Source organism: Hyla sarda, chromosome 1 (genome assembly GCF_029499605.1).
Source record: "Hyla sarda isolate aHylSar1 chromosome 1, aHylSar1.hap1, whole genome shotgun sequence".
In the NCBI taxonomy this organism is placed as follows: domain Eukaryota; kingdom Metazoa; phylum Chordata; class Amphibia; order Anura; family Hylidae; genus Hyla; species Hyla sarda.
The window spans coordinates 1,930,262-1,952,916 of NC_079189.1; the positions used below are offsets into that span (position 1 = coordinate 1,930,262).

At 40.9% G+C, this 22,655-nt stretch overlaps 1 protein-coding gene across 4 annotated transcripts in view; it reads left to right on the top strand.

The window, feature by feature from the left end:
- The window catches only part of LOC130276715 (zinc finger and SCAN domain-containing protein 2-like), a 114,067-nt gene that overhangs the window by 35,428 nt on the left and 55,984 nt on the right, over nt 1-22,655 (top strand). For all 4 annotated transcript variants that reach the window (XM_056526484.1, XM_056526727.1, XM_056526577.1 and 1 more), the window contains 2 exons: nt 14,489-14,683; nt 18,282-18,608. In XM_056526484.1, coding sequence (XP_056382459.1) covers nt 14,489-14,683; nt 18,282-18,608 — 522 coding nt within the window. The remainder of the gene's footprint in view (nt 1-14,488; nt 14,684-18,281; nt 18,609-22,655) is intronic.

The following is a 22,655-nucleotide window of genomic DNA, read 5'->3' on the forward strand; positions in this document are numbered from 1 at the left end:
TGTTACATGTATTTGTGTATATTGAGCTGTATGTGTGTAATGCAGGTATGTATATACACATGTATGATTTATGTGATGTAAACAGTTACATGTATTTGTGTATAGTGTGCTGTATGTGTGTAATGCAGGTATGTATATACACATGTATGATTTATGTGATGTAAACAGTTACATGTATTTGTGTATAGTGTGCTGTATGTGTGTAATGCAGGTATGTATATATACATGTATGATTTATGTGATGTAAACAGTTTGTTACATGTATTTGTGTATAGTGAGCTGTATGTGTGTGTAATGCAGGTATGTATATACACATGTATGATTTATGTGATATAAACAGTTTGTTACATGTATTTGTGTATATTGAGCTGTATGTGTGTAATGCAGGTATGTATATACACATGTATGATTTATGTGATGTAAATAGTTACATGTATTTGTGTATAGTGAGCTGTATGTGTGTAATGCAGGTATGTATATACACATGTATGATTTATGTGATGTAAACAGTTTGTTACATGTATTTGTGTATAGTGAGCTGGATGTGTGTAATGCAGGTATGTATATACACATGTATGATTTATGTGATGTAAACCGTTTGTTACATGTATTTGTGTATAGTGAGCTGGATGTGTGTAATGCAGGTATGTATATATACATGTATGATTTATGTGATGTAAACAGTTTGTTACATGTATTTGTGTATATTGAGCTGTATGTGTGTAATGCAGGTATGTATATACACATGTATGATTTATGTGATGTAAACCGTTTGTTACATGTATTTGTGTATAGTGAGCTGTATGTGTGTAATGTAGGTATGTATATATACATGTATGATTTATGTGATGTAAACAGTTTGTTACATGTATTTGTGTATAGTGAGCTGTATGTGTGTAATGCAGGTATGTATATACACATGTATGATTTATGTGATGTAAACAGTTACATGTATTTGTGTATATTGAGCTGTATGTGTGTAATGCAGGTATGTATATACACATGTATGATTTATGTGATGTAAATAGTTACATGTATTTGTGTATAGTGTGCTGTATGTGTGTAATGTAGGTATGTATATATACATGTATGATTTATGTGATGTAAACAGTTACATGTATTTGTGTATATTGAGCTGTATGTGTGTAATGTAGGTATGTATATACACATGTATGATTTATGTGTGATGTAAACAGTTTGTTACATGTATTTGTGTATAGTGAGCTGTATGTGTGTAATGCAGGTATGTATATACACATGTATGATTTATGTGATGTAAACAGTTACATGTATTTGTGTATAGTGAGCTGTATGTGTGTAATGCAGGTATGTATATATACATGTATGATTTATGTGATGTAAATAGTTACATGTATTTGTGTATAGTGAGCTGGATGTGTGTAATGCAGGTATGTATATACACATGTATGATTTATGTGATGTAAACAGTTACATGTATTTGTGTATAGTGAGCTGTATGTGTGTAATGCAGGTATGTATATACACATGTATGACTTATGTGATGTAAATAGTTACATGTATTTGTGTATATTGTGCTGTATGTGTGTAATGCAGGTATGTATATATACATGTATGATTTATGTGATGTAAACAGTTACATGTATTTGTGTATATTGTGCTGTATGTGTGTAATGCAGGTATGTATATACACATGTATGATTTATGTGATGTAAATAGTTACATGTATTTGTGTATATTGTGCTGTATGTGTGTAATGCAGGTATGTATATATACATGTATGATTTATGTGATGTAAATAGTTACATGTATTTGTGTATATTGAGCTGTATGTGTGTAATGCAGGTATGTATATACACATGTATGATTTATGTGATGTAAACAGTTACATGTATTTGTGTATATTGTGCTGTATGTGTGTAATGCAGGTATGTATATACACATGTATGATTTATGTGATGTAAACAGTTTGTTACATGTATTTGTGTATATTGAGCTGTATGTGTGTAATGCAGGTATGTATATACACATGTATGATTTGTGTGATGTAAACAGTTACATGTATTTGTGTATAGTGAGCTGTATGTGTGTAATGCAGGTATGTATATACACATGTATGATTTATGTGATGTAAATAGTTACATGTATTTGTGTATATTGAGCTGTATGTGTGTAATGCAGGTATGTATATACACATGTATGATTTATGTGTGATGTAAACAGTTACATGTATTTGTGTATAGTGAGCTGTATGTGTGTAATGCAGGTATGTATATACACATGTATGATTTATGTGATGTAAATAGTTACATGTATTTGTGTATATTGAGCTGTATGTGTGTAATGTAGGTATGTATATACACATGTATGATTTATGTGATGTAAACAGTTACATGTATTTGTGTATAGTGTGCTGTATGTGTGTAATGCAGGTATGTATATATACATGTATGATTTATGTGATGTAAACAGTTTGTTACATGTATTTGTGTATAGTGTGCTGTATGTGTGTAATGCAGGTATGTATATACACATGTATGATTTATGTGATATAAACAGTTTGTTACATGTATTTGTGTATATTGAGCTGTATGTGTGTAATGCAGGTATGTATATACACATGTATGATTTATGTGATGTAAACAGCTACATGTATTTGTGTATAGTGAGCTGTATGTGTGTAATGCAGGTATGTATATACACATGTATGATTTATGTGTGATGTAAATAGTTACATGTATTTGTGTATAGTGAGCTGTATGTGTGTAATGCAGGTATGTATATACACATGTATGATTTATGTGATGTAAATAGTTACATGTATTTGTGTATAGTGAGCTGTATGTGTGTAATGCAGGTATGTATATACACATGTATGATTTATGTGATATAAACAGTTTGTTACATGTATTTGTGTATAGTGAGCTGTATGTGTGTAATGCAGGTATGTATATACACATGTATGATTTATGTGATGTAAATAGTTACATGTATTTGTGTATATTGAGCTGTATGTGTGTAATGCAGGTATGTATATACACATGTATGATTTATGTGATATAAACAGTTTGTTACATGTATTTGTGTATATTGAGCTGTATGTGTGTAATGCAGGTATGTATATACACATGTATGATTTATGTGATGTAAACAGTTACATGTATTTGTGTATAGTGTGCTGTATGTGTGTAATGCAGGTATGTATATACACATGTATGATTTATGTGATGTAAACAGTTTGTTACATGTATTTGTGTATAGTGAGCTGTATGTGTGTGTAATGCAGGTATGTATATACACATGTATGATTTATGTGATATAAACAGTTTGTTACATGTATTTGTGTATATTGAGCTGTATGTGTGTAATGCAGGTATGTATATACACATGTATGATTTATGTGATGTAAATAGTTACATGTATTTGTGTATAGTGAGCTGTATGTGTGTAATGCAGGTATGTATATACACATGTATGATTTATGTGATGTAAACAGTTTGTTACATGTATTTGTGTATAGTGAGCTGGATGTGTGTAATGCAGGTATGTATATACACATGTATGATTTATGTGATGTAAACAGTTTGTTACATGTATTTGTGTATATTGAGCTGTATGTGTGTAATGCAGGTATGTATATACACATGTATGATTTATGTGATGTAAACCGTTTGTTACATGTATTTGTGTATAGTGAGCTGTATGTGTGTAATGTAGGTATGTATATATACATGTATGATTTATGTGATGTAAACAGTTTGTTACATGTATTTGTGTATATTGTGCTGTATGTGTGTAATGCAGGTATGTATATATACATGTATGATTTATGTGATGTAAACAGTTACATGTATTTGTGTATAGTGAGCTGTATGTGTGTAATGCAGGTATGTATATACACATGTATGATTTATGTGATGTAAACAGTTTGTTACATGTATTTGTGTATAGTGAGCTGTATGTGTGTAATGCAGGTATGTATATACACATGTATGATTTATGTGATGTAAATAGTTACATGTATTTGTGTATAGTGAGCTGTATGTGTGTAATGCAGGTATGTATATACACATGTATGATTTATGTGATGTAAATAGTTACATGTATTTGTGTATAGTGTGCTGTATGTGTGTAATGTAGGTATGTATATATACATGTATGATTTATGTGATGTAAACAGTTACATGTATTTGTGTATATTGAGCTGTATGTGTGTAATGTAGGTATGTATATACACATGTATGATTTATGTGTGATGTAAACAGTTTGTTACATGTATTTGTGTATATTGAGCTGTATGTGTGTAATGCAGGTATGTATATACACATGTATGATTTATGTGATGTAAATAGTTACATGTATTTGTGTATATTGTGCTGTATGTGTGTAATGCAGGTATGTATATATACATGTATGATTTATGTGATGTAAATAGTTACATGTATTTGTGTATATTGTGCTGTATGTGTGTAATGCAGGTATGTATATACACATGTATGATTTATGTGATGTAAATAGTTACATGTATTTGTGTATATTGTGCTGTATGTGTGTAATGCAGGTATGTATATATACATGTATGATTTATGTGATGTAAATAGTTACATGTATTTGTGTATATTGAGCTGTATGTGTGTAATGCAGGTATGTATATACACATGTATGATTTATGTGATGTAAATAGTTACATGTATTTGTGTATATTGTGCTGTATGTGTGTAATGCAGGTATGTATATACACATGTATGATTTATGTGATGTAAATAGTTACATGTATTTGTGTATATTGTGCTGTATGTGTGTAATGCAGGTATGTATATATACATGTATGATTTATGTGATGTAAATAGTTACATGTATTTGTGTATATTGAGCTGTATGTGTGTAATGCAGGTATGTATATACACATGTATGATTTATGTGATGTAAACAGTTACATGTATTTGTGTATATTGTGCTGTATGTGTGTAATGCAGGTATGTATATACACATGTATGATTTATGTGATGTAAACAGTTTGTTACATGTATTTGTGTATATTGAGCTGTATGTGTGTAATGCAGGTATGTATATACACGTGTATGATTTATGTGATGTAAACAGTTACATGTATTTGTGTATAGTGTGCTGTATGTGTGTAATGCAGGTATGTATATACACATGTATGATTTATGTGATGTAAATAGTTACATGTATTTGTGTATATTGAGCTGTATGTGTGTAATGTAGGTATGTATATACACATGTATGATTTATGTGATGTAAATAGTTACATGTATTTGTGTATATTGAGCTGTATGTGTGTAATGCAGGTATGTATATACACATGTATGATGTATGTGTGATTGAGTATGTATGTGTTGTATGTATGTGTATTTGCATAGATTTTTAATATATGTGATATACAGTGGTGCATCCCTAGTGCAGCAAATATTGCAGCGGTGGCGCTAACATAGTGCTGCTTGATAGGAATTTTTCCCATACTGCAATACCGGTTGGGCCCCTCCCCCTTGGGAATGAATTATCAGCCCAGCGCAGCGCTGTCCCCACATCGGGGAACTAATCATACGTGACCCACCAGCGCTGTTCTGCTCCCCCCCCTCCCCAAATCATGTGAACCGCCAGAGCTGTTCTGCTCCCCCCCCCCCAAAATCATGTGACCTGCCAGCACTGTTCTGCTCCCCCCCCACCAAATCATGTGACCTGCCAGCGCTGTTCTGCTCCCCCCCCCCCCACCAAATCATGTGACCCGCCAGTGCTGTTCTGTTCCCCCCCCACCAAATCATGTGACCCACCAGGGCTGTTCTGCTCCCCCCCCACCAAATCATGTGACCCGCCAGTGCTGTTCTGCTCCCCCCACCAAATCATGTGACCCGCCAGTGCTGTTCTGCTCCCCCCACCAAATCATGTGACCCGCCAGCACTGTTCTGCTCCCCCCCCCCAAATCATGTGACCCACCAGCGCTGTTCTGCTCCCCCCCCCCCCCAAATCATGTGACCTGCCAGCACTGTTCTGCTCCCCCCACCAAATCATGTGACCTGCCAGCGCTGTTCTGCTCCCCCCCCCCACCAAATCATGTGACCCGCCAGTGCTGTTCTGCTCCCCCCCCACCAAATCATGTGACCCACCAGCGCTGTTCTGCTCCCCCCCCCACCAAATCATGTGACCCGCCAGTGCTGGTCTGCTCCCCCCACCAAATCATGTGACCCGCCAGTGCTGTTCTGCTCCCCCCACCAAATCATGTGACCCGCCAGCGCTGTTCTGCTCCCCCCACCAAATCATGTGACCCGCCAGTGCTGTTCTGCTCCCCCCACTAAATCATGTGACCCGCCAGCGCTGTTCTGCTCCCCCCACCAAATCATGTGACCCACCAGCGCTGTTCTGCTCCCCCCACCAAATCATGTGACCCGCCAGCACTGTTCTGCTCTCCCCAAATCATGTGACCTGCCAGCGCTGTTCTGCTCCCCCCACCAAATCATGTGACCTGCCAGCGCTGTTCTGCTCCCCCCCCCAAATCATGTGACCCACCAGCGCTGTTCTGCTCCCCCCCCCAAATCATGTGACCCGCCAGCGCTGTTCTGCTCTCCCCAAATCATGTGACCTGCCAGCGCTGTTCTGCTCTCCCCCCCCCAAATCATGTGACCCACCAGCGCTGTTCTGCTCCCCCCCCAAATCATGTGACCCGCCAGCGCTGTTCTGCTCCCCCCCCCAAATCATGTGACCCGCCAGCGCTGTTCTGCTCGCCCCCCCCAAATCATGTGACCCGCCAGCACTGTTCTGCACCCCCCCCCCCAAATCATGTCACCCACCAGCGCTGTTCTGCTCCCCCCCCCCAAATCATGTGACCCGCCAGCACTGTTCTGCTCCCCCCCCCCCCCCAAATCATGTGACCCGCCAGCGCTGTTCTGCTCCCCCCCAATTAATGATCAGCCCAGCTGGGTACTACTCACATGTGTCACCCGCAAGCACTGCCCTCCTCCTCTTTGTTGGGGGCCGCCGGCGCTGGAACTCTATACTGTACGTCAGTGGTCTCCAACCTGCGGACCTCCAGCTGTTGCAAAACTACAACTCCCAGCATGCCCGGACAGCCGGCGATGAAACTCTCTGTACGCCAGTGGTCTCCAACCTGCGGACCTCGAGCTGTTGCAAAACTACAACTCCCAGCATGCCCGGACAGCTGGGAGTTGTAGTTTTGCAACAGCTGGAGGTCCGTAGGTTGGAGACCACTGCTGTATGCTGTATACCTATGCCCGGGCTGCAAAAGATAAAGAAAATAAACTGTGACTTACCTACGTCGGCCTTACGCCGGGGATTGGAACGTCGGACAGCCGTCAGCCTATCACCGACCGCAGCGATGTCCCGCCCCGGTCAGTGATGAGTTAAACGCAATGTCATGTAAGAAGCCGGCCAGAGCTCCTTACATGACAGTGGGCTCAGCCTATCACTGGCCGGGCGGGACATCGCTGCGGCTGGTGATAGGCTGATGGCTGTCCGACGTTCCAGTCCCCTGTGTAAGGCCGATGTAGGTAAGTCACAGTTTATTTTCTTTATCTTTTGCAGCCCGGGCATAGGTATACAGCGTACAGCAGCGGTCTCCAACCTACGGACCTCCAGCTGTTGCAAAACTACAACTCTCAGCATGCCCGGACAGCCAAAGGCTGTACAGTATAGAGTTCCAGTGCCGGCGGCCCCCAACAAAGCTGGGGCATCCTGATTGGGAAACACTGATTTATGCATGCGTGTATTTTTTCGCAACCAGGGCGCCTCCAGCTGCTGTAATACTAAAAATCCCAGCATGCTGAGAGTTGTAGTTTTTGCAACAGATGGATACACTCTGGTTTGGAAATATATATATATGTAATTTTTTTTCTCATATATACACATATATATATACACACACACACAATAGTGTATTTCAGGGTAGTGTAATCCAAACTTCTTCCTCCGGTATGTCCAACCATCCAGCCTCAAAATTAAAGGGGTACTACGGCGCCGGAGTACCCCATTACAATCAATCGTGCAGCACCTCGGCGGAGCATGTTGGCTCCGGGTCTGATTACTGACGATCACGGGGCCGGAGCATTGTGATATCACTGCCCCGCCCCTGTGAGACATCACGCTCCGCCCCCTCAATGCAAGCCTATGGGAGGGGGCGTGACAGCTGTCACGCCCCTCCCATAGGTTTGCATTGAGGGGGGCGGAGTGTGATGTCACACGGGGCAGAGCCGTGATTGGCAGTCATCAGCTGACAGCTGCCACACCCCCTCCCATAGGCTTGCATTGAGGGGGCGGAGCGTGACATCACATGGGGGTGGGGCCGGGACATCACAATGCTCCGACCCCGTGATCGCCAGTCATCAGCTGTCATGCCCCCTCCCATAGGCTTGCATTGAGGGGGCGGAGCGTGATGTCACACGGGGGCGGAGCCGTGACATCACTATGTTCCGGACCTGTGATCGGCAGTCATCAGATCCGGAGGGAACATGCTCCTGGGACTGATTCTAACGAGGTGCTGCGTGCAAGATCACGAGGTTCCCCAGTGGCGGGACGCCCGCGATCAGGTATCTTATCCCCTATCCAAAGCGTCGGAGTGCCCCTTTAAGACGCTGAATGATTGTGAACTGTCCCATTCAAATGAACGGGATCAGTTCTGGCATCAGTTCCCCCCCCCCCCCCCCCGGTGCACGCCTGATATATGTGAACCCGGCCTCATTCGGTCCGCAGGGTGCCAGCGTATTGCTGGTATCTTCCTCTATGTGTAGTGTATATGAGAATATTGGTCTATGTGTCGTGGGTTTTTATTTAAGAACAATATAGCGGTATTGTGTGTGTCTACAGGGACGTACGCTTTGTGGCTTGTGCTCCTGATCTTTTAACCCTTTCAGGACTCAGCGTTTTTCCGTTTTTGCACTTACGTTTTTTCCTCCTCACCTTCTAAGAATGAATCGCTTTCCGTTTTCTACCTATAGACCCATACGAGGGCTTGTTTTATTCGCTACCAATTTTAGTTTGTAGTGACATTGGTAATTTCACCACAAAATCTATGACGTAACGCAGTGCACTTTTCGGTAAAAGTGACAAATTTTTTTTCTGAAGGTCCATACCCATTATACTAATTAAAAAAATACAACTACATGCACCAAAATTAGTATGTTTAAAACTGGCATCTTCTGACCTCTATATTTTTTTATTTCCGAATATGGGGATGTATGAGAGCTAATTTTTTGCGCCGTGGTCTGTAGTTTTTTAGTGTATACAAAATAACCAAAAATACACAATTTTGGATTTTGGATTTTTTTTTTTTACGTATACACCATTGACCGTGGGGTTTAATTAACATCATATTTTTTAAGTTCGGACATATACGCACTTGGCAATACCTCATATGTTTGTGTTTATTTTTGTTTACATTTTTGTTTTACTTTTATTTTATTTATTTTATTTTTTTTACACCATTTTTTAGTCCCTACAGTGGACTATTACATGCAATCTTCTGATTGCATACACTGTTCAATGCTATGCTATAGCATAGATCAGTATTATCGGCGCTCTGCTGATCCAGTCGATTTTACCGTGGCGATCCCAAACAGCCCAAATAAGCTACCGGGAACTGTTTTACTTTCATATAAGAAGCAGCGATCATCTTTGATCGCCATGTCTATGGGGTTAATGCTGGGCATAGACATAGGTCCTGGCAGCTGATAGCCGCCAGGACCGCCCGGCTATGATGCGGGGTCAGCCCATGAGCCCGCATCATAGCAGGGGAGCGGGCGCAGGGCATACAGGTATGCCCTGCGTCCTTAAGAGGTTAATAAACTTGAAACACTCTAAGAGGCCCAGCCTTCCCTTACATAGCTCCTCCTGGTTGCTCAGCCTTCCCTTACATAGCACCCCCTGGTTGCTCAGCCTTCCCTTACATAGCTCCTCCTGGTTGCTCAGCCTTCCCTTACATAGCTCCTCCTGGTGGCTCAGCCTTCCCTTACATAGCTCCCCCTGGTGGCTCAGCCTTCCCTTACATAGCTCCCTCTGGTGGCTCAGTCTTCCCTTACATAGCTCCTCCTGGTGGCTCAGCCTTCTCTTACATAGCTCCCCCTGGTGGCTCAGCCTTCCCTTACATAGCTCCCCCTGGTGGCTCAGTCTTCCCTTACATAGCACCCCCTGGTTGCTCAGCCTTCTCTTACATAGCTCCTCCTGGTGGCGCAGCCTTCTCTTACATAGCTCCCCCTGGTGGCTCAGCCTTCCCTTACATAGCTCCTCCTGGTGGCTCAGCCTTCCCTTACATAGCTCCCCCTGGTGGCTCCTCCTGGTGGCTCAGCCTTCCCTTACATAGCTCCTCCTGGTTGCTCAGCCTTCCCTTACATAGCTCCTCCTGGTGGCTCAGCCTTCCCTTACATAGCTCCCCCTGGTGGCTCAGCCTTCCCTTACATAGCTCCCCCTGGTGGCTCAGCCTTCCCTTACATAGCTCCCCCTGGTGGCTCCTCCTGGTGGCTCAGCCTTCCCTTACATAGCTCCTCCTGGTTGCTCAGCCTTCCCTTACATAGCTCCTCCTGGTGGCTCAGCCTTCCCTTACATAGCTCCCCCTGGTGGCTCAGCCTTCCCTTACATAGCTCCCCCTGGTGGCTCAGTCTTCCCTTACATAGCACCCCCTGGTTGCTCAGCCTTCTCTTACATAGCTCCTCCTGGTGGCGCAGCCTTCTCTTACATAGCTCCCCCTGGTGGCTCAGCCTTCCCTTACATAGCTCCTCCTGGTGGCTCAGCCTTCTCTTACATAGCTCCCCCAGGTGGGTCAGCCTTCCCTTACTTAGCTCCTCCTGGTGGCTCAGCCTTCTCTTACATAGCTCCCCCTGGTGGCTCTGCCTTCCCTTACATAGCTCCTCCTGGTGGCTCAGCCTTCTCTTACATAGCTCCCCCTGGTTGCTCAGCCTTCCCTTACATAACTCCCCCTGGTGACTCAGCCTTCCCTTACATAGCTCCCCCTGGTGGCCCAGCCTTCCCTTACATAGCTCCCCCTGGTGGCTCAGTCTTCCCTTACATAGCTCCCCCTGGTGGCTCATCTTTCCCTTACATAGCTCCTCCTGGTGGCTCATTCTTCCCTTACATAGCTCCCCCTGGTGGCTCTTCCTTCCCTTACATAGCTCCTCCTGGTGGCTCAGCCTTCCCTTACATAGCTCCTCCTGGTGGCTCAGCCTTCCCTTACATAGCTCCTCCTGGTGGCTCAGCCTTCCCTTACATAGCTCTCCCTGGTGGCTCAGCCTTCCCTTACATAGCTCCCCCTGGTGGCTCAGTCTTCCCTTACATAGCTCCTCCTGGTGGCTCAGCCTTCCCTTACATAGCTCTCCCTGGTGGCTCAGCCTTCCCTTACATAGCTCCCCCTGGTGGCTCAGCCTTCCCTTACATAGCTCCTCCTGGTGGCTCAGCCTTCCCTTACATAGCTCCTCCTGGTGGCTCAGTCTACCCTTACATAGCTCCTCCTGGTGGCTCAGCCTTCCCTTACATAGCTCCCCCTGGTGGCTCAGTCTTCTCTTACATAGCTCCCCCTGGTGGCTCAGCCTTCCCTTACATAGCTCCCCCTGGTGGCTCATCCTTCCCTTACATAGCTCCTCCTGGTGGCTCAGTCTTCCCTTACATTGCTCCCCCTGGTGGCTTAGCCTTCCCTTACATAGCTCCCCCTGGTGGCTCATCCTTCCCTTACATAGCTCCCCCTGATGGCTCAGCCTTCCCTTACATAGCTCCTCCTGGTGGCTCAGCCTTCCCTTACATAGCTCCCCCTGGTGGCTCAGTCTTCCCTTACATAGCTTCTCTTGGTGGCTCACATACTAATGCCTCCTTAGGCCCCACAATATATGGAGGTTGTATATATACAGTATAGGGCCCCGCAATATATGGAGGTTGTATATATACAGTATATGGCCCCACAATAGATGGAGGTTGTATATACAGTATATGGCTCCACAATATATGGAGGTTGTATATATATATACAGTATATGGCCCCACAATATATGGAGGTTGTATATATACAGTATATGGTCTCACAATATATGGAGGTTGTATATATACAGTATATGGTCCCACAATATATGGAGGTTGTATATATACAGTATATGGTCCCACAATATATGGAGGTTGTATATATACAGTATATGGCCCCACAATATATGGAGGTTGTATATATACAGTATATGGCCCCACAATATATGGAGGTTGTATATATACAGTATATGGCCACACAATATATGGAGGTTGTGTATATATACAGTATATGGCCCCACAATATATGGAGGTTGTAAATACAGTATATGGCCCCACAATATATGGAGGTTGTATATACAGTATATGGCCCCACAATATATGGAGGTTGTATATACAGTATATGGTCCCACAATATATGGAGGTTTTATATACAGTATATGGCCCCACAATATATGAAGGTTGTATATATACAGTATATGGCCCCACAATATATGGAGGTTGTATATACAGTATATGGTCCCACAATATATGGAGGTTGTATATACAGTATATGGCCCCACAATATATGGAGGTTGTATATACAGTATATGGCCTCACAATATATGGAGATTGTATATACAGTATATGGCCCCACAATATATGGTGGTTGTATATATACAGTATATGGCCCCACAATATATGGAGGTTGTATATATACAGTATATGGCCCAACAATACATGGAGGTTTTATATACAGTATATGGTCCCACAATATATGGCGGTTGTATATACAGTATATGGTCCCACAATATATGGCGGTTGTATATATACAGTATATGGCCCCACAATATATGGAGGTTGTATATATACAGTATATGGCCCCACAATATATGGAGGTTGTATATACAGTATATGGTCCCACAATATATGGAGGTTGTATATACAGTATATGGCCCCACAATATATGGAGGTTGTATATACAGTATATGGCCTCACAATATATGGAGATTGTATATACAGTATATGGCCCCACAATATATGGTGGTTGTATATATACAGTATATGGCCCCACAATATATGGAGGTTGTATATATACAGTATATGGCCCCACAATATATGGAGGTTGTATATATACAGTATATGGCCCCACAATATATGGAGGTTGTATATATACAGTATATGGCCCCACAATATATGGAGGTTGTGTATATATACAGTATATGGCCCCACAATATATGGAGGTTGTATATACAGTATATGGCCTCACAATATATGGAGGTTGTAAATACAGTATATGGTCCCACAATATATGGAAGTTGTGTGTGTGTGTGTGTATATGTATATGTATATATATATATATATATATATATATATATATATATATATATATATATACAGTATATGGCCCCACAATATTTGGCAGTTATATATACAGTATATGGTCCCACAATATATGGAAGTTGTATATATACAGTATATGGCCCCACAATATATGGAGGTCGTATATACAGTATATGGCCCCTCAATATATGGAGATTGTATGTAGTATGTATACAGTATATGGCCCCACAATATATGGAGGTTGTATATATACAGTATATGGTCCCACAATATATGGAGGTTGTATATATACAGTATATGGCCCCACAATATATGGAGGTTGTATATACAGTATATGGTCCCACAATTTATGGAGGTTGTATACACAGTATATGGCCCCACAATATATGGAGGTTGTATATACAGTATATGGCCTCACAATATATGGAGGTTGTATATACAGTATATGGCCTCACAATATATGGAGATTGTATATACAGTATATGGCCCCACAATATATGGTGGTTGTATATATACAGTATATGGCCCCACAATATATGGTGGTTGTATATATACAGTATATGGCCCCACAATACATGGAGGTTGTATATACAGTATATGGTCCCACAATATATGGCGGTTGTATATACAGTATATGGTCCCACAATACATGGAGGTTGTATATACAGTATATGGCCCCACAATACATGGAGGTTGTATATACAGTATATGGCCCCACAATATATGGAGGTTGTATATACAGTATATGGCCCCACAATATATGGAGGTTGTATATATACAGTATATGGCCCCACAATTTATGGAGGTTGTATATACAGTATATGACCCCACAATATATGGTGGTTGTGTATATACAGTATATGGCCCCACAATATATGGAGGTTGTATATATACAGTATATGGCCCCACAATATATGGAGGTTGTATATATACAGTATATGGCCCCACAATATATGGAGGTTGTATATATACAGTATATGACCCCACAATATATGGAGGTTGTATAAATATATATATACAGAGCATTCCCAGAAAAGGAGTCACTAGGGTCTCGGAATGACTCCAAAAATAAGGAAACTATAAAGGGGGATCATCTCCTCTCCTCTGTATTCTCTTCTGGGGTCAGGTGACCATCAAAAACTGCAGCAAAACTTCATGTGTGTTTCCAACCTAATAATATTTTATACATTTCCCATAATCCATTTTTATCCCAACAGAAAATCCCAGTAAGAATTCTGAGGGAAACTTCATGTTATCCCTGAATGATAAAGGAGAAGATGAAGATATGATGGAGCGCTCCTCAGGAGAAGACCTCCTTACCCCTAATGTCCATCCAGATCTATCCTGTAATAATCCACCTGATCATGAGGAACCTTCTCCTGACCAACCACACATTGTTACCACAAGGAGAGGTCAGAAACATGGGATAGGTTTTTATTGGGAGGGATGTGAAAGAGATTTAAAAAATAGATCAGCTCTTCCTGTACACCAAAAAAGTCACACGAGAAAGAAGCAGTATGTGTGTTTTGAATGTGGGAAATGCTATAAAAAGAAATCAGCTTTTATTTTACATGAGAAAACTCACACAGTAGAGAAGCCATATTCATGTTCAGAATGTGGAAAATGCTTTAAAGATAAATCACGTCTTATTATACATGAGAAATATCACACAAGAGAGAAGCCATATTCATGCTTGGAATGTGGGAAATATTTAAGAAATCATACAGAATTTGTTCAACATAAGAGAACTCACACAGGAGAAAAGCCATATTCATGTTCGGAATGTGGGAAATGTTTTACACAGAAAGGAAATCTTTTTAGACATCAGAGAGTTCACACAGGGGAGAAGCCATATAAATGCTTAGAATGTGGAAAATGCTTTGTAGAAAAAGCACCGCTTGTTATACATAAGAGGAAGCACACAGGAGAGAAACCATTTACATGCTCAGAATGTGGTAAATATTTTAAACAGAAATCATATCTTTCTAGACATTTAAGAATTCACACAGGGGAGAAGCCATATTCGTGCTCAGAATGTGGGAAATACTTTAGACATAATTCAGAGCTTTTTTTACATGAGAGAAAGCACAGAGGGGAGAAGCCACATTCATGCCCAGAATGTGGGAAATGCTTTACAACAAAAACAGAACTTGTTATACATGAGAGAATTCACACAGGAGAAATGCCATTTTCATGCTCAGAATGTGGGAAATGCTTTCGTCAAAAATCCAATCTTGTTAGACATATGATCACATATCACACAGGGGAGAAGCCGTATTCATGCTTATAGAAACATGGACTATCTTGGCAGATAAGAACCATTCGTCCCACGTTGTATGTCCAATATTGTTAATACTTTTAATAGAGCCTGGCCCTTCCTCAGGAGGGAGGGAGGTCTCACCAGTGCAGCTCTGTACAACGCATTAGCACCTCCCTCTACTGCTAATACCTCTCCCTATATACCCACTGGTAACATGCTCTGAATATTCTCCATTGTTGTCTGTCCCTCAGTCACTGACTAATCCATTCTACAATATGGGATCCAAGCTCATAGACTGCAGATTGTCTTCTATGTGGACAGTGTCAGAAGCCTTACTATCATCTAGATAAGCAATATCTACTGCACCTTCACCATCTATTATTTTAGTCACTCTAAAATCTCTTAGATTAGTCACATGACCTCCCTAAAGTAAACCCCGGTTGCTGTTTTTTTGCAATCCATGGGATTTTAGATGTTCCACATATCTACCCTTTAGTAGGGTTTCCATTTATTTTCCCACTATTGATGTCAGGCTTACTGGCCTATAGTTACCTGATTCCTCTCTACTATCTTTCTTGTGAATGGGCACAACATTTGCTAATTTCCAATCTTTTGGGATGACTCCTGTTACCAGTGATTGGTTAAATACATCTTTTAGTGGTTTTGCTAGTATGTCGATAAGCTCTTTTAATAACTTTGGGTGTATCCCATCAGGTTCCTGTGACTTATTTGTCTTAACTTTAGACAGCTGACATAGAACCTCTTCCTCATCAAAAGATTCATTAGTCTTCTCCCCTAACTAAGGTCCATTTCCTTCATTTTCTTATGTGAAAACTGAACAGAAATATTCATTGAGGCAGTCAGCTCGTCCTTTATTCTCTTTTACACACCTTCCTTCCTTAGTTATTCCTTTTAATTTCCTTTTTTCATTTTTATAGCTAAATAATGTCTTTTAGGGTTAAGATTAGGGTACGACAGCCCGGGTTTATAAATAGTATGTCTAAGTCAGAATGGTTACATTATAATGTCGTCTTCTTCATTAGGATTGTTGATAGATTTTTTAAAGGATGAGATTGCAAATGTGTCTAGTATATGGCCACTCCTCCTTCTTCTGCAGGGAACAGGGAGTGTTCTATGCATCTCAGGGCATTAACATAGTGCATATAGCAGTCTATAAACCTTAACAAAATGTAATACCTCTCAAATTTAGTACCATAGATTATTCCTTACACTGACCCTAAATTTGTACTTTAGATTTGTGTGGTTAGCTAAGGATGGGCAAAGTGTTTATTAAAGTCCCCTCCATTGATATATCTAGAGATCAGATATTTGCCCAGTCTGTTCATCATTTGGTGTAATGTTTCATGCCATAATACCATATATGATATTGAACAAACCTTTCTGTAATCTGTAGTTCTAATGTATGCAGCTACTACTAAAATAGGAATCAGAATGCTTCATTAATACTGTATATATGTTGTTCATAGCTGATTAGTGACATATAATTATGTTTATTAAGCATAACCAATAAACCTACTTTTTTTTTATAATACCTGCGTATTATTTTATGATATTGCAAAATGTAACGCCATTGCTTAACCACTTAGGGACCCAGGGCATACAGGTACGCCTTCGCTCCCTGGTACTTAAGGACCCAGGGCGTACCTGTATGCCTGTGGGAATTTCGGTCCCCACCGCACACCGGGCGGGGACCAGACTGGGATGACTGCTGATATCTATTAGAAGGCATCCCGTGCAAATGCCCAGGGGGGTCCCAAGACCCCCCCGCAATGTCGGCGATCGCCGCAAATCGCCGGTGACCCATATGACCCGTTGGCCCAGAAAATAAGGGGGATCGGGGGTGTCCAAGACACCCACGATCCTCCTGAAGAGATAGGAATGAGGTGGCAGGGGTGCCACCCCTCCTTTCCCTATCTCCTATACAGTATATGTCTCCACAATATATGGAGGTTGTATATACAGTATATGGCCCCACAATATATGGAGGTTGTATATACAGTATATGGCCCCATAATATATGGAGGTTGTATATACAGTATATGGCCCCACAATACATGGAGGTTGTATATACAGTATATGGCCCCACAATATATGAAGGTTGTTTATACAGTATATGGCCCCACAATATATGGTGTTTGTATATACAGTATATGGCCACACAATATATGGAGGTTGTATATATACAGTATATGGCCCCACTATATATGGAGGTTGTATATACAGTATATGGCCCCACAATATATGGAGGTTGTATATACAGTATATGGCCCCACAATATATGGAGGTTGTATATACAGTATATGGCCCCACAATATATGGAGGTTGTATATATATACAGTATATGGCCCCACAATATATGGAGGTTGTATATATACAGTATATGGTCCCACAATATATGGAGGTTGTATATATACAATATATGGCCCCACAATATATGGAGGTTGTGTATATATACAGTATATGGCCCCACAATATATGGAGGTTGTATATATACAGTATATGGCCCCACAATATATGGAGGTTGTATAAATATATATTTACAGAGCATGCCCAGAAAAGGAGTCACTAGGATCTCGGAGTGACCCCATAAATAAGGAAAATATAAATGGGGGATCATCTCCTCTCCTCTGTATTCTCTTCTGGGGCCAGGTGACCATCAAAAACTGCATCAAAACTTTTTCCAACCTAATATTTTATACATTTCCCATAATCCATTTTTATCCCAACAGAAAATCCCAGTAAGAATTCTGAGGGAAACTTCATGTTATCCCTGAATGATAAAGGAGAAGATGGAGAGATCATGGAGCGCTCCTCTGGAGAAGATGGAGGGATCATGGAGCGCTCCTCAGGAGAAGATGGAGAGATCATGGAGCGCTCCTCAGGAGAAGATGGAGGGATCATGGAGCGCTCCTCAGGAGAAGATGGAGAGATCATGGAGCTCTCCTCAGGAGAAGACCTCCTTACCACTAATGTCCATCCAGATCTATCCTATAATAATCCACCTGATCATGAGGAACCTTCTCCTGACCAACCACACATTGTTACCACAAGGAGAGGTCAGAAACATGGGATAGGTTTTTATTGGGAGGGATGTGAAAGAGATTTAAAAAATAGATCAGCTCTTCCTGTACACCAAAAAAGTCACACAAGAAAGAAGCAGTATGTGTGTTTTGAATGTGGGAAATGCTATAAAAAGAAATCAGATTTTATTTTACATGAGAAAACTCACACAGTAGAGAAGCCATATTCATGTTCAGAATGTGGAAAATGCTTTAAAGATAAATCACGTCTTATTATACATGAGAAATATCACACAAGAGAGAAGCCATATTCATGCTTGGAATGTGGGAAATGTTTAAGAAATCATACAGAATTTGTTAAACATAAGAGAACTCACACAGGAGAAAGGCCATATTCATGTTCGGAATGTGGGAAATGTTTTACACAGAAAGGAAATCTTTTTAGACATCAGAGAGTTCACACAGGGGAGAAGCCATATAAATGCTTAGAATGTGGAAAATGCTTTGTAGAAAAAGCACCGCTTGTTATACATAAGAGGAAGCACACAGGAGAGAAACCATTTACATGCTCAGAATGTGGAAAAGGTTTTAAACAGAAATCATATCTTGTTAGACATTTAAGAATTCACACAGGGGAGAAGTCATATTCATGCTCAGAATGTGGGAAATGCTTTAAACATAAATCGCGTCTGATTTTACATGAGAAATATCACACAGAAGATCATCCATTTTCATGCTCGGAATGTGGGAAATGTTTAAGAAATTATTCAGAACGTGTTACACATGAGAAAACTCACACAGGAGAAAGGCCATATTCATGCTCGGAATGTGGGAAATGTTTTACACAGAAAGGAAATCTTTTTAGACATCTGAGAAGTCACACAGAGGAGAAGCCATATAAATGTTCAGAATGTGGAAAACGCTTTGTAGAAAAAGCACCACTTGTTATACATAAGAGGAAGCACACAGGAGAGAAGCCGTTTACATGCTCAGAATGTGGTAAATGTTTTATAGGGAAATTATATCTTTCTAGACATGAAAGGATTCACACAGGGGAGAAGCCATATTCATGCTCAGAATGTGGGAAACGTTTTACACATAATTCAGAGCTTTTTATACATGAGAGAAGGCACAGAGGGGAGAAGCCACATTCATGCCCAGAATGTGGGAAATGCTTTACAACAAAAACTGAACTTGTTATACATGAGAGAATTCACACAGGAGAAATGCCATTTTCATGCTCAGAATGTGGGAAATGCTTTAGTCAAAAATCCAATCTTGTTAGACATATGATCACATATCACACAGGGGAGAAGCCGTATTCATGCTTATAGAAACATGGGACTATCTTGGCAGATAAGAACCATTCGTCCCACGTTGTATGTCCAATATTGTTAATACTTTTAATAGTGCCTGGCCCTATCTGAAGGATAGCCTTATGTCTATCTCTATCTTATATGAAGGAAAGCCTTATGTCTGTTTCTATCTTATATGAAGGATAGCCTTATGCCTATCCCTATATCTTATATGAAGAATAGCCTTATACCTATCTCTATCTTACATGAAGGATAGCCTTATACCTCCCTATAACTTATATCAAGGATAGCCTTATGTCTATCCCATGCCTGCTTACACTCCTCACTGTATTTGCAGCTATCTCTTCTACAGGGAAGCTTGTCTCCTCTTTCTTCTATACATGAGAAGATCGTGGAACCTTTCCTGGTCCGTTTTCTCCTCAGTCCATGGACTAGTTTAGTATCTTGTCTGACCTCTCTACAATGTATCTGTATCCTTTTTGAGATCCGGTCTGCACTACTGCGCACAATACTCAGGGAGGTCTCACCAGTGCAGCTCTGTACAACGCATTAGCACCTCCCTCTACTGCTAATACCTCTCCCTATACACCCACTGGTAACCAGACCTCGCTCTGAATTTTCCCCATTGTTGTCTGTCCCTCAGTCACTGACTAATCCATTCTACAATATGGGGTCCAAGCTCATAGACTGCAGATTAAGTCTTCTATGTGGACAGTTTCAGAAGCCTTACTATCATCTAGATAAACAATATCTACTGCACTTCAACCATCTATTATTTTAGTCACTCTAAAATCTCTTAGTCACATGACCTCCCTAAAGTAAACCCCTGTTACTGTTTTTTTTTTTTTGCAGTCCATGGGATTTTAGATGTTTCACATTTCTACCCTTTAGTAGGGTTTCCATTTATTTTCCCACTATTGATGTCAGGCTTACTGGCCTATAGTTACCTGATTCCTCTCTACTACCTTTCTTGTGAATGGGCACAACATTTGCTTATTTCCAATCATTACCAGTGATTGGTTAAATAAATCTGTTAGTGGTTTTGCTAGTACATCGATAAGCTCTTTTAATAACTTTGGGTATATCCATAAGGTCCCTGTGACTTATTTGTCTTAACTTTAGACAGCTGACATAGAACCTCTTCCTCATCAAAAGATTAATTAGTCTTCTCCCCTAACTAAGGTCCATTTCCTTCATTTTCTTATGTGAAAACTGAACAGAAGTATTCATTGAGGCAGTCAGCTCGTACTTTATCCTTTTCTACACACCTTCCTTCCTTAGTTATTCCTTTTAATTTCCTTTTTTCATTTTTATAGCTAAATAATGTCTTTTAGCCCATTTTTCACTGACAAGGCTAGTTTCTCTTCTGCCTGTGCTTTAGAAGTTTTTATAACTTGCTTGGCCTCTTTCTGCCTAATCTTATAGATTCCCCTATCTTCATTGCTTTGTTTATTTTTATAATTACTAAATTCTATCCTTTTGTTTATGATTTTGGCCACCTCTGCTGGTCTGCCTGTATTCCTATTGGTAAAGGTCTTTTTTATACCGGGGGTGTAATAGACAGCCTAGGTTTATAAATAGTATCTCTAAGCCAGAATGGTTACATTATAATGTCATCTTCTTCATTAGGATTGTTGATAGATTTTTTAAAGGATGAGATTGCAAATGGGTCTAGTATATGGCCACTCCTCCTTCTTCTGCAGGGAACAGGGAGTGTTCTATGCATCTCAGGGCATTAACATAGTGCATATAGCAGTCTATAAACCTTAACAAAATGTAATACCTCTCAAATTTAGTACCATAGATTATTTCTTACACTGAACCTAAATTTGTACTTTAGATTTGTGTGGTTAGGTAAGGATGGGCAAAGTGTTTATTAAAGTCCCCTCCATTGATATATCTAGAGATTAGATATTTGCCCAGTCTGTTTATCATTTGGTGTAATGTTTCATACCATATGATATTGAACAAACCTTTCTGTAATCTGTAGTTATAATGTATACAGCTACTACTAAAATAGGAATCAGAATGCTTCATTAATACTGTATATATGTTGTTCATAGCTGATTAGTGACATATAATTATGTTTATTAAGCATAACCAATAAAACTTGTTTTTATAATACCTGCGTATTATTTTATGATATTGCAAAACTTACCGCCATTGTTTAAGTTAATAAGCTAATATATTCTGGGTAAGTAGTCAGGCCCAGAGAGATGAATTTCATAAGTTTTCCCGGGACAAGGTGAGTATTTTAATTTTTTTCCCCTTTCCTTCTCCCTCCCTTTTTTCCCAGGAATCTTTTATTGAGGGGACTGCCCCCCCCCCCAAATGGGTTTCCCCTCCCTCTCTGTCGATTTTCGACCTGGCACGGGGTTTCCCATTCCGTGGTGACTGTGTTGGAGAGGTCTTCCTTACGCCAGACCTCCAGAGAGGCTCGCTCACCTTCCCCTGATCCTTATTTTGCCCGATCGCACAAGCACCCTAGGGTGTTTGCCTCTGGCTCTTCTCCGGAATCCGGAGCTCCGGACAGGCGCTCTCCATATAGGTCTCGCTCCTCCCTGGTCTAAGGGTCGCTCTCCTGGTCGCCATCCTAGGTCTCCAGGTCTGCATGCCAGGTCCGCCTCGCCTTCATCTAAGGCTGCCTCCACCCACTCCCACTCTCCTGGGGAGCAAGAAGATGAGGCGTCAGGTTCTGCCTCTGATCCAGAGGACTGAGCCAGCGTGTCTGATATGGTAGACAACTTGGTGTCAGCCATCAGGGACA